The 13,900-nt window shown below is 42.8% G+C and overlaps 1 protein-coding gene across 1 annotated transcript in view; it reads left to right on the top strand.

The window, feature by feature from the left end:
* CUNH2orf68 (chromosome unknown C2orf68 homolog) overlaps positions 1–13,162 on the top strand; it is a 31,212-nt gene extending 18,050 nt beyond the window's left edge. Inside the window, exons 3-4 of the mRNA XM_077469573.1 lie at positions 10,839–10,984; positions 12,370–13,162. Coding sequence (XP_077325699.1) covers positions 10,839–10,984; positions 12,370–12,492 — 269 coding nt within the window. The 3' untranslated portion in view covers positions 12,493–13,162. The remainder of the gene's footprint in view (positions 1–10,838; positions 10,985–12,369) is intronic.
* The last annotated feature ends 738 nt before the right edge of the window (positions 13,163–13,900 follow it).

Below are 13,900 nucleotides of genomic sequence, written 5' to 3'. Positions count from 1 at the left end.
GCATATTTTCTATAAAAACACATGCAGTGCGGCACATGTCCTTATTTAACACGAGATTGTATGATCATACGATAGAGGCTCTACAACCACTTTTAAGTAATGTACAAGTTCACCTCTATGCAAAAAGAGCCCCAGCCCCTCTCAATATGGTCCTCAATGCCAGGCTGCCCCGACCTGTGCCCTAACACTCAACAGATTTTGTGGAACATTGCTCCTGCAGTACAGGTACATTCCATTCAAATCCCCAGGACATTGGTGTGTAAAATACCCAGTGCCAGAATTTTGCAGAGATGCAGACAGTGTGGGGAAGCCTCAGCCATCGGAGAATGAAAGTGCCTGATTAACACCAGCTTCTAAGTAGCATACAGCGGGGTAAATAATTATTTGCTCCCCTGCAGATTTTGTAAGTTTGCCCACTTACAGAGAAACGGGTCTATAAATTTTTTTTTTTTTTTTAACCATAGGTGTATTTTAAATGATAGAGACAGAATATCCAAAAAAAAAACCATATGATACAAATGTTATCCATTAAGTTGCAGTTCAGTGAGAAAGTATTTGATCACCAAGCAAAACATGACTTAGTACTTGGTGGAGAAACCCTTGTTGCCAAGCACAGAGGTAAGAAGTTTCTTGTAGTTGGTTACCAGGTTTACACACATCTCAGGAGGGATTTTGTTCCGCTCTTCTTTACAGATTGTCTCTAAATCCTTAAAGAGGACCTTCAGTAATTTTTTCTTTCATCTTTCTATCAATACAGCCCACTTTTTCTTGTCTGTTAATTCCCCTAGGCCAGTGATGGCGAACCTTGGCACCCCAGATGTTTTGGAACTACATTTCCCATGATGCTCCACTACACTGCAGAGTGCATGAGCATCATGGGAAATGTAGTTCCAAAACATCTGGAGTGCCAAGGTTCGCCATCACTGCCCTAGGCTAATGACATCCTCTCCCCTTTTCCTCCAAGAGTTTGCCTGCACACCAGGCAACAGCTTAACCCCTTGCTGACCAGCGGCCGTCATTTTACTGCGTCAGGTTGGCATGATCCCGCGAACCATCGAAGCTATACGTCAGCTCGCGGGATCAGGTTAGCAGGTGTGTGCAAGTGCCCGCTGCGCTGCGGGGGTGCCGATGCTCGTGGCCGATGGTCATGATGGCCACGAGCGATCGCGAGCATACGAAGCAGAACAAGGTGTGTGTGTGTGTGTGTGTGTAAACACACAAATCTCTGTTCTGAGAGGAGTGACAGATTGTGTGTTCCTATTAGCTAGGAACCACGATCCGTCAGTCCACTCCCCCTTCAGTTAAAAATACACAGAGAGCACAGTTAACCCCTTGATCACCCCCTAGTGTTAACTAGACATGTGCAGACTGAAATATTTCGTTTTCGGAATTTTGTTTTCATCCGAAAAATACATTTATTTACTCCCGAAATTCGTTTTTATTTATTTAGTTTTTCGTTAAATTGCAGTCGTCCGAAAATCCAAATGAATTAAGGTTGAATCTGTCATTGAGGCTTATGGTGTCTGTCGAATGTTTAACCACTTGGTTCCCACACTACATCTATTGACGTCATGGGCTTTCAGTGGTTATATCTAAATGATGCCTGAGGCCACAGACATCATTCAGATATTGCAGTTTTCAGCCGGCGATTCCCTGCACCATAAGAATGATCATAGCGGCTGTTCCGCCGCTTGATCGTTCTTCCCGCCGCCCTCCGGTGCTTCTACCGACTCACTGTTTCCATCGGTGAGTCGGTCACAGGATCCGCCGGCCCTAGCAAGTAATCGTAGAGATTTCCGGCGGATTAGATTGTCTCTATGATCGTTCGGAGGCTGGGCGCGATGTTATGACGTCACGCCCGGCCTCGGTATTCAAATTAACAGCGCCGATCTGGCTAGGAAGCCAGGATCGTTTTTTTTTTATTTTTTTTTATTTTATTTTTTTAATTCTTCCCAGCCTAGAGGTGAGATATGGGGTCTTATTGACCCCATATTTCACTGTAAATAGGTCCGATCGTGCCATATTCCTATTACAAGGGATGTTTACATTCCTTGTAATAGGAATAGAAGTCATAAATTTTTTTTTTTTTAAGTGTAAAACTAAAAAAATAAAATTAACAATAAAAAAAAAAAAATGTAAAGAGCCCCTGTCCCCGTGAGCTTGCACACAGAAGCGAACGCATACGTAAGTCCCGCCCACATATGAAAACGGTGTTCAAACCACACATGTGAGGTATCGCCGTGAACTTTCGAGCAAGAGCAATAATTCTAGCCCTAGACCTCCTCTGTAACCCAAAATATGTAACTAGTAAAAAAATTGAAAGCGTCGCCTATGGGGATTTTTAAATACCAAAGTTGGGCGCCATTCCACGAGCGAGTGCAATTTTGAAGCGTGACATCTTGGACATCTATTTACTCGGCGTATCCCCCTCTTTCAAATTATGCAAAAAAATTGGGTTAACTTTACTGTTTTTTTTTTTAAGCCTGAAACTGTTTTTTTTCTGAAAAAAAACGTGTTCGAAAAATTGCTGCGCAAATACCGTGCGAGATAAAAAGTTGCTACGAGCGCCATTGTATTCTCTAGGGTCTTTGCTAAAAAAACATATATAATGTTTGGTGGTTCTATGTATTTTTCTAGCAAAAAAATTTGGAATTTTACATGTAGGAAAGAAATGTCAGAATTGGCCTGGGTGCGAAGTGGTTAACCACTTAACAACCGCCCTATAGCCAAATGACGGCTACAGGGCGGTTTCTTATCTCTGGGAGGCCGCCATATGACGTCCTCCCAGAATTCCGCTCTCGCGCGCCCCCTGGGGCGCGCACTCGAGAGCATCCGTGACCGCCGAGTCCACAGGACCCGGCGCATCACGGTAAACGGCCGCTCATAGCGGCCGTTTACCACGTGATCGCTCCGTCAAATGACGGAGTGATCACTTGTAAACAAACCGGCGTCATGTTATGACGCCGGTTCCTCCCTCCCCCTCTCTGTACCGATCGGAACAGCGGAGGGGGAAGAGATCGGTGTCAGCAGCAATGTGGGCTGCATCTGCAGTGCCCACATCGCTGCTCACCGAAAAATTAACCCCTCAATTCCCTGCAAATACTCTGCATTACTCTGCAATACCCTGCCATTACTCTGCAACACCCTGCAACACCCTGCAACACTCTGCAATACCCTGCAATACCCTGCAACACTCTGCAACACTCTGCAACACCCTGCAACACTCTGCAATACCCTGCAACACCCGCCAACGCTCTGCAACACCACCCGCCAACGCTCTGCAACACCCGCCAATACCCTGCAACGCTCTGCAACACCCGCCAATACCCTGCAACGCTCTGCAACACCCGCCAATACCCTGCAACGCTCTGCAACACCCGCCAATACCCTGCAACGCTCTGCAACACCCGCCAATACCCTGCAACGCTCTGCAACACCCACCAATACCGTGCAACGCTCTGCAACACCCTCCAATATCCTGCAATGCTCTGCAACGCAATACTCTGCAACGCCATACTCTGAGATACCCAGCCATAGTCGGTGATACCCTGCAATACCCAGCCATAGACACCCCCCCTCCCGCTGCCCTCCGGTGCTTCTACCGACTCGCCAATACGATCAAATCCAGAATCTTTTTTTTTTTTTTTTTCCAGGCTTCCCAGCTTAGAGGTGAGATGCAGGGTCTTATTGACCCCATATCTCACTGTAAAGAGGACCTGCCATGCCATATTCCTATTACAAGGGATGTTTACATTCCTTGTAATAGGAATAAAAGTGATCAAAAAATTAATTTTTGGGGAAAAAAATGTCAAACTAAAATAAAGTAAAATGAACAATAAAATGTTTTTTTTTTTTTTTTAAAGCGCCCCTGTCCCCATGTGCTCGCATGCAGATGCGAACGCATACGTAAGTCCCGCCCACATATGAAAACGGTGCTCAAACCACACATGTGAGGTATCGCTGCGAACGTTAGAGCGAGAGCAATAATTCTAGCCCTAGACCTCCTCTGTAACTCAAAACATATAACCAGTAAAAAAAAATTAAATTGTCGCCTATGGGGATTTTTAAATAGCGACGTTTGGCGCCATTCTACGAGCCTGTGCAATTTTGAAGAGTGACATGTTAGGTATTGATTTACTCGGTGTAACTTCATCTTTCACATTATGCAAAAATTGGGCTAACTTTGTTGTTTTTTTTTTTTTGTTTTTTTTTAGCACAAAACTGTTTTTTTTCCAAAAAAAAGCATTCGAAAAATTGCTGCCCAAATACCGTGCGAGATAAAAAGTTGCAACGACCACCATTGTATTCTCCAGGGTGTTTGCTAAAAAAACATATATAATGTTTTGGGATTCTATGTAATTTTCTAGCAAATAAATGATGATTTTTACATGTAGGAGAGAAATGTCAGAATTGTCCTGGGTGCTCCAGAACGCCTGATGGTGCTCCATGCATGTTGGGCCTCTGTATGTGGCCACACTGTGTAAAAGTCTCACACATGTGGTATCGCCATACTCGGGAGTAATAGCAGTTTTGGGGTGTAATTTGTGGTATGCATATGCTGTGTGAGAAATAAACTGATATGACAATTTTGTGAAAAAGTAAAAAAAATCTTGATTTTGCAAAGAATTGTGGGAAAAAATGACAACTTCAAAAAACTCATCATGCCTCTTACTAAATACATTGGAATATCTTCTTTCCAAAAAGGGGTCATTTGGGGGGTATTTGTACTTTTCTGGCATGTTAGGGTCTCAAGAATTGAAATAGGCCGTCAGTACTTCAGGTGTGATCAATTTTCAGATATTGGCACCATAGCTTGTGGACTCTATAACTTTCACAAAGACCAAATAATATCCACCAATTTGTACTTATTTTTACCAAAGATATGTAGTAGTATAAATTTTGGCCAAAATTTATGAAGAAAAAATTACTAATCTGCTAAATTTTATAACAGAAACATTCATTTTTTTACAGAATTTTCTGTATTTTTTCTTTTATAGCACAAAAAAATAAAAAACCCAGCGGTGATTAAATACCACCAAAAGAAAGCTCCATTTGTGTGGAAAAAAAGGACAACAATTTCATATAGGTCCAGTGTTGCATGACTGAGTAATTGTCATTCAAAATGTGAGGGCACCGAAAGCTGAAAATTGGTCTGGTTATTAAGGGTGTTTAAGTGCCCAGTGGTCAAGTGGTTAAAGAAGGTTCAACGGAGCAGCGACACTCAGGATGCTGTAATCATACATTCCCGGTCGAATATTTCGACTACAAGCTATAGTAGGATTCTAATGTATGTCTTCTATGGGTTTATTTTTATTTTTTTTTTTTTTTTTTTTTTAAGGCTATTTGCATTGCACACAGGTGATTAGCATTAAGGAAAAAAAATGCGTGGAGGTCCCCCTCAAAATCCATACCAGACCCTTATCTGAGCACGCAACCTGGCAGGCCGCAGGAAAAGGGGGGGGGGGGCGCAAGAGAGCACCCCCCCCTCCTGAACCGTACCAGGCCACATGCCCTCAACATTGGGAGGATGCTTTTGGGGGTAGCCCCTCAAAGCACCTTGTCCCCATGTTGATGAGGACAAGGGCCTCAACCCCACACTCCTGGCCGGTGGTTGTGGGGGTCTGCGGGCGGGAGACTTATTGGAATCTGGAATCCCCCAGATCCCAGCCCCCCCCATGTGAAAGGGTAAGGGAGTACCCCTACCATTTCACCAAAAAAGGGACAAAAAAAAGTGTTAAAAATTACAGGAGAAGGTCTTTGACAAGTTCTTTATTAAAGTCGTATTGTAAGTCGCGCTGTGATTCACATTCAAGTCGTGTCCAAGTTGCCTCCCAAAGTCGTGTTGCCCCTGTGTGAATGAATGGACTGTTATGATACATGTTCAATAGACACAGATTGTTATTGTCAGTCACGTCGAATCTCCTATCTGTATCGAACTGTGTCAAAACGAAAATCAAGTATTTATTTATGTCGGATCTTTCGTTCTTCGGATTCTGTGCTTTTGTTATCGTTTGTCAAAACAATAACAAAAAATACCTGAAATTCGGCCGAAAATGGATTTGGACGAAAACTAATGCACGTGTCTAGTGTTAACCCCTTCCCTTTAATTACATTTTTACAGTAATCTGTGCATTTTTATAGCACTGATCGCTGTCTAAATGCCAATAGTCCCAAAAAAGTATCCGATGTGTTCGCAATAATGTCGCAGTCCAGATAAAAATCACAGATCGCCGACATTAATAGTAAAAAAAAAAAAAATTAAAAATGCTATAAATCCTATATTTTGTATAACTTTTGCACAAACCAATCAATTTACACTTATTGCGATTTTTACCAAACATATGTAGAATACATATTGGCCTAAACTGAGTAGTAAAAAATAAAAAAAAAATAAAAATTTTGTGGGGTTTTTTTTTTATTTTTTTATTTTTTTTTTATAGTGCAAAATCGAATACCACCAAAAGAAAGCTCTATTTGTGGGGGTGAAAAAAGGATGTCGATTTAATTTTGGGTGCAGCATTGCATGACCACACAATTGTCAGTTAAAGCGACGCAGTGCCGAATCGCAAAATATGGCCTGGTCATTCAGCAGCCAAATCTTCCAGGGCTGAAGTGGTTAAAGGAGTTTGTAAAGTCTCAAGGTTTTTCACCTTAAAGCATTTCTATGCATTGAGGTGAAAAACCTTCTGTGGTCCAGAACCTGATCGTTCCAGCGACAAGCACAAGCCCAGCAGCTTCAGCCAATGTCTCGGGTCCTCATTGGATAGATGGATAGCAGCAGGAGTCATTGGCTCTCGCTGCTGTTGATCAAATCCAGTGACACGGGAGGTGGGGACGGGGTGGGCTGAGTCCTGCTGTCTGTGTCAATGGACGCAGCAGCAGGACTCGGGAGAGCACCTGCACGAGTACCCCCATGGAAAGAGGCTCTCCGTGGGGGCACTCGAGGAGGGGAAGCAGTCAGGAGTGCCACCGGGGGGACCCCGGAAGAGGATCGGGCCACTCTGTACAAAAACCATGTTTTTTATTTTTTATAAAAATTAAAAAAACAAACAAACCTTTTACAATGACTTTCAGCTGCCCACAGTTGAAATGGATGCAGCCACACTTGGTGGAGAGAGATTTCTGCAGCATATTTGGCAAGTACAGAATCGCAGTATATATAAAATATGTAAAGTGGTTGGAGGGAAGCTTCGGAATGGCAAAAATGTTTTATTACAAATTACGTGAGCAAACAGCAGTGCTTCTTTAAAGCAGAACTCCAGGCAAATTTTTTTTTTTCCATGTTCTTGTTGCTAATCTCCTACCTTCACAAACTATGTCAGCCTTGTTCTTCTAAGCTCTGTAGTTCCTCTGCAATAGCCTGCTGATCTTGCTGAAAAAACGTTTTTCCCTGGTGATTTCCTGTATCAAAGACAGCTGGCTGCTATCCCTTCAGTAACCTCAGCCAGAGCGGTCTGACATGCCCCCTCGTAGTCCTCTGAAAGTGGGCTGGCACTTGTACTTCCGCTTGGCTTGCTGTAGTGGGCGGAGGGGTCTTGCAGCCCCCGGTCTGTGCTGTGGCATCCTCCTCCTTGCCGCGACCACCCGCCACCTCTCTCTCCAGTGTGGTGATGGTTACAGATAATCGGGACAGATCTATATGCAAGGACGCCGCTTGTGGTACAGCCCTGCCTCCCTGCACATTAGAACAGCGGTCTCTGTGCTTTCACCATTTCAGTGCGGGGAGGCGGGGCTGTACCACAAGCGGTGTTCTCGCATACAGATCTGTCAGCCCAAGACACTCTGTCTCTGGAGGATCTGTAACTCCCTGCACCACAATGATGGGCACTAGTGACACAGCAATGATGGACACAGGGCGCTAGTGACACAGCAATGATGGACACAGGGCACTAGTGACACAGCAATGATGGGCACAGTTGTGACACAGCAGTAATGGGCGCTGATAATCTGCGTGGCGTCACGGTCCCTGACATGCGTCACTGGTTTGCATTTATATTAAATTAATATGCATTTTTATATTAAAATGCTTTGCATTTATAAAGCTGTAAGAATGAAGGGTGGGATTTATGTTTAAAGTGGGCGAGTTCACATTTACATGTACAAGCCTAGTGTACATCCCACATTCACTCCCATCCCAAGGATTCATGGGAAATGTAGGCTGATTAGTTAGAGAGAGAAGAGGATATGATGCAATCACTGTTCTAAGAGATCCTCCCTGCTAGAAAAGATGAAGCATTTTTTGAATCGCAAAGCTGACTTCCTGAAAATTCAATCACACATCTCTTAAACAGTAAGAAATTTCACAAATGTAATAACTGTTTTGTGGGGGGGGGGGGGTGTACTAATGGGCGATTTTTGAAAATTCCGGAGTTCTGCTTTAAGGTTTCTTGGCTGTCAACTGGCAACTCAAAGTTTCAGCTCTCTCCATACATTTTCTATAGGATTAAAGTATAACTAAAGACAAAACTTTAATTTTTTTTTTGGATGGAGTGGAGAGGGATTAGAACAGTTTTATTGCTAGTTTTTATTGCTGTCTGGGCCCCCGGTAGAGAGATTTATCCTCTCTATTTGTCCTGTTTACAATTATCTGTAAAAGAAAACCCCAAATATCAGGCTGTCCCCAAAAGAGAAAGAGGGAAATCTTCCTATAGGGACACTAGTTCTGATTACCCGGGGGTCCCTAAGGAATTATATATATTTGCAGGAATTTCCCCTCACTTCCTGTTTGGCTATGGGACAGGATGCAGGGAAATCTCCGCATTGGGACACAGATTGCGAGGGGGGAATCTGACAGTTATGACCCTTCCTTGCTCTATCCAAAATGGGGGAGCTTTGCCTATTCTGCTTTAAGGTCTGGAGACTGGCTAGGCCACTCTTCTTCTTCCTCTTCCTCTTCCTCTTCCTCTTCCTCTTCCTCTTCCTCCTCTTCTTCTTCTTCTTCTTCTTCTTCTTCTTCTTCTTCTTCTTCTTCTTCTTCTTCTTCCTCTTCTTCCTCTTCCATGACCCATTTTCAGTGTTCTGGCATAGTGAAGAAGCTCTCGCCCAAGTTTTTACAATACATGGCCCCTCAATGCGGCAAAGTCGGCCTCTACCTTTAGCATAGAAATGGCCCCAAAGCATGGTTTCCCATTTATTTTTTATTTTTTTCTTCAAACACGGCAAGTCGAGTTAATGCCAAAGAGCTCAATTTTGGTCTCATCTGACCACAGCACTTTATCCCAATCCTTCTAATTTAGATGTTCATTGGGAAACTTCAGACAGGCCTGTATATGTCTCTTAAGGAAGGGGACCTTGCGGTTGCTGCAGGATTTCAATCCATGGTTTGTTTGGTACTGTGGTCCCAACTGCCTCGAGAACATTCACAAGCTCCTCCCATGTAGTTCTGGACTGATCCCTTTACTTTTCTCATGATCATCCTTATCCCATGAGGCGAACTCTTGCGTGGAGCTCCACACTGAGGGCGATTGATGGTTATTTCCCACTTCTTTCATTAGAAAATAATCACTCCAACAGTTGTCTCCTTCTCACCAAGCTTCTTGCTGATGGTCTTGTAGCCTATTACAGACTTGTGCTGGTCTACAATCTTGTCCCTGATGTCCTTTGACAGCGCTTTGGTCTTGCCCATGATGATGAGGTTTGAATGGAAGAAAGTTTCTGTGGACAGGTGTCTTTTTATACACATACGAGTTGACATTAGGAGCACTTTCTTAAATTGGCAGGGCTAATCTGTATACCACATGAGCACATACTGTAGCCAGTCTGTGGGATACAGAATTATTGTTGGTTGGGGATAAAATACTTATTTTACTTACTGAACTGCAACTCAATTTATAACGTGTATCGTGCTTTTTTACAAAGCTACCTAAATGTGATCATTTTTGGATGCTATTCTGTCTCTATCATATACCATCAATACACCTAATGATAATGATAACCATTTTAGACCATTTCTTTGCAAGTGGGCAAACTTACAAAATCTGGAGGGGTTTTAAAAAATTTACTTTGTCACACTTTTTCATAGTCAATTTTCTTTGCTTTGTTTTTTTGTAGTGCTTCTCACTATCTCCACACTGAATCTGTCAATATAGTTAGTAAGGTTGAATAAAGACACCGGTCCATCCAGTTGAACCTGAGTGAGTGTGGGTGCATGTCTACAATAATCTAATTTATTTAAGGTACCCATATAGCTCCATCAATTTACGCAGCGCTCGAAACATACATCGCACACTCACATTGGTCCCTACCCTAAAGGAGCCCACAATCCAAGGTCCCCAACTCACATTCATATACTAGGTCCAATTTTGAACAAAAGCCAACTAACCTACCAGCATGTTTTTGTTGTGTAGGAGTACCTACACTCCTGTTGTGTAGAGTACCTGGAGGAAACCCACGCAGGCACAGGGAGAACATGCAAACTCCAGGCAGGTAGTGTCGTGGTTGGGATTCAAACCAGCAACCGTTTTTTACTGCTAGGCGAGCGTGCTACCCACTGTTGTTCTAAATTAACACTAAGGTATACCCAGAAAAGGACTAAATTCAGTATATTAAGATTGCCCTTGTAGCCTTTCACACCGTTGGGAGGCATTCAAACTGCATATGGACCGAGTCTATTCATGAGTGAAAATATCTCTGAACTAAATTGCTGACGCTATTGTTCACAACAGTGACTTTTTTTTATATATATATATATATATATATATATATATATATATATATATATATATATATATATATATATATATATATATATATATATATATATATATATATATAAAAAAATTTAACTAAAGGTTGTGTGTGCAGATTTTCTGAGGTTTGTATCTTGTGTCTCTCCTTAGAAAGCTTCCACCCCGGTGCAGGTTTGGCTGAAGACGACATTAGTGAGAGCAGTTCCAGTACGGACCCTGAGCAGCTTGGAAATCAGCTCTTCTGTTTGGAGTTTGAGGCAGATGATGGCGAGGTCACATCCATCATTGTATATGAGGTGTGTGCGTCTTGCGACTCGCAGTGGAGAATTTTATGTGATCATGGAATCCAACCTTCTCTACTAATCCCATCTTAAGTGCCCAGTTTTTATACATGTTAGGACATGAAAATTGAAAATCACAAAATGTACTTTTTAGACCAAGCCAGTAAAGTTGACATCCGCTCAGTGAATTATTGTCTCTGAAGGATTTCATTAAATCAGGTCATGGTATATCTTAGTAGTTAGGCACATTTAAGTGGGACTTGTTCTTTTAAAGTTGAAGACATTTTGTAGCTTATTCAAACCACTTTTCTAATGAATGTTGGGAAAATACCCCAACGTTTACATCCACACAGGTAGTACTGTCACCTTGATCTAGTTACCATTGAAACCTGTAGCAGAATCTCCCTCTCCCTCTCCCTCTCCCTCTCCCTCTCCCTCTCCCTCTCCCTCTCCCTCTCCCTCTCCCTCTCCCTCTCCCTCTCCCTCTCCCTCTCCCTCTCCCTCTCCCTCTCCCTCTCCCTCTCCCTCTCCCTCTCCCTCTCCCTCTCCCTCTCCCTCTCCCTCACCACACAAATTTTGTTTGGGTACAGCGTCGCACAACCGTGCAATTGTCAGTTAATATGGTGCAGTGCCGTATTGCAAAAAATGGCCTGGTCATTAAGGGGGCAAATCCTTCTGGGGCTGTGATTCAGCTTTGACAAAAAAAAAAAAATCTGGAAGCTGATTTTGTTTCTCTACAGAACTGCACTAGATTTGGCACTCTCCAGTTTTAGTAACTCAACCCCATAAAGTCGAAGGCCACCACTCCTGTCCAGTGTTGAACAGCCATCGCTGAACGGGATGGGGAACTTCGACACCATCTGCCTTCAACATATAATAATAATTTTGATATCTATACCCCAGTGTTTTATCAACAATTTACACCTTCAGCCATGTAAATCGAATGATTAATACCTTTTTTGAAGCCTTCCTGGCACCAAGGATGGGGTTATGTAACTAGAACAAGGTGGTTCCACAATTTTGACACCTCCCATTCTTAATCCATAACATCTGCCTTTGCATGTTATTTGGATCAAGATGCCAGTGCTACCTGATAAATCTTTAAGTATTTTCCCGACACTCTTTAGAACTGAAGAAGTGGCTTGGATAAGCTACAACACGTCTTCAATATTTCAGAAGTCGAGATGAATGTGACTAACACTAGATTGCTCAGTGAATAATTTTCTCCTGTCAAATGAGGTGGGTATTGGGGTTCATATACAAAGCTACCTTAATATGTCTGTTTCATCAACATTTAGGAAATTATATCTTTTATTGAAAAATCCTAGGGACACAAAACCTTGTCTATGCATGGCATTCTTCACAAACCAATGTACTACTTAGTTTTTCTGTTCTTGCAGGATGATGATGCTGAGCAGATTGCAGCAAAGATATCAGTTCAGAACCAGCTGGAGGCCAGGATGAAAGAAGCCCTTAAAAGAAGAATCCAGGAAGAAATCGCTAAGAGAAGGGTGCACCGCTGAGTTCCGTTTTTAATAGAAGAGTGTGCAAATGAACAAATATTTGCTCTGGTTATACGCTGCTGGACTTTGTCTCTTTCTGAGTTGTGTAGGGTTGATGGTCCCGAGGGTAGACTTCAGAATGTGTGCTGATCAGAATGCAGAAATCGTGTATTATCGGAGAGTTTTGCAGAATTTGGCTTCAGAGAGGGCTATCTACAGCTTTGGAGTTTTTTGCTGTGAGTATATAAGGAACATGAGCTCCTTCCTCTCCTGGTGGTCAGGTGGAGCTTTGGCAAATGAGGAATGTGGAGTGCCAGTGCCTTTAATTGTTACCCAGAATTGTCTCGGTTTGAATTTGGAGTCTTTTTTTGTTTTGTTTTTTGTTTTATTCTTGTGTAGTCTGGCAATAGAGGTTGTGTTGGAGCTAGATCTCATATGTAATTCTGGGAACATGTGATTTCTCAGCTGAGCTGGAACTGCTACTAAAGGGAATTGCATTTTTTCCCTGACTGGAGAGTCACGTGATGCTCTCATAACCAGACCAGAATGCAGCTTGGGTAAAAAAAACAAAAGTATTAATATAATGTACTTTAAAACGCACTGTTTTGTTTTTTAAAGAATGTTTGGATTTGTTAAAAAAAAATAAAATAAAAAAAAAATGCTGGTAAATAAAAACATTGCAATGTAAGTATTTTCTGGTTTCTGCTGTCATTTAAACTCGGTTCACACTGGAGCTGGCTGTGGATCGCAAAGGAACATTGTGCTGCCCCATTCTCCAGTTTAGGAACAAATTTGGCCCTGAAATGGAGCCAAAGACGCACAGCGTTTCTGTGCAGCGCACTCCACAGCTGCCCTGGAGATATGTGAACCGGCTCCATAGACAGCCGGTCATATTCTCATGCTATGCGAATTGGATGTGCATAGGGGTGATCCCAGCCTTAGTTGTTGGTAGGGAAGGGCAGCTTAGAGTGGTGCTGTTGGTAAGGGTAGCAAGGTGGAGTTGTTGTCCTCACCACCTTCCAGTTGCCCTTATCCACCCACAATTCCCTCATCTGGCAATTTTATGCCATAATCGCAGTTATCCTCATCTGCTGTCATGCATCTGTGGTCACACTAAGTTGGACACAGATGAATTGATTGATCTATGGCGTTCTTGCTCATCAGAAGTTGATGTTGATGCTCCTTACTTTGAGGGGAAGAGAATGTCCAACCTTTACACTTGAGGTCAAGGGGAAGAATGCCCACCTTTTGCAGGTGGCTAAAAGTTCAGTGGTGTCAGCAGTAACTTCTCTGAGAGGCAGTAATCCCTAGCAATTTGTGGAGAAACCTGGTGTGACAGATATGGTGTCAGCCCCTCGCCACCTTCACCCACTTACAACATATCAGTGGTCAACTTTCCAAAGTGCTGTTGCTGTTATTTGACAATGTC

The sequence above is a fragment of the Lithobates pipiens genome, unplaced genomic scaffold, assembly GCF_037356315.1.
Source record: "Lithobates pipiens isolate NorthernLeopardFrog02 unplaced genomic scaffold, aLitPip1_a1.2 Scaffold_8, whole genome shotgun sequence".
Taxonomy (NCBI): Eukaryota; Metazoa; Chordata; class Amphibia; order Anura; family Ranidae; genus Lithobates; species Lithobates pipiens.
Note: the sequence above shows the minus strand (reverse complement) of the source record. Positions and strands in the feature narration are given on the sequence as shown.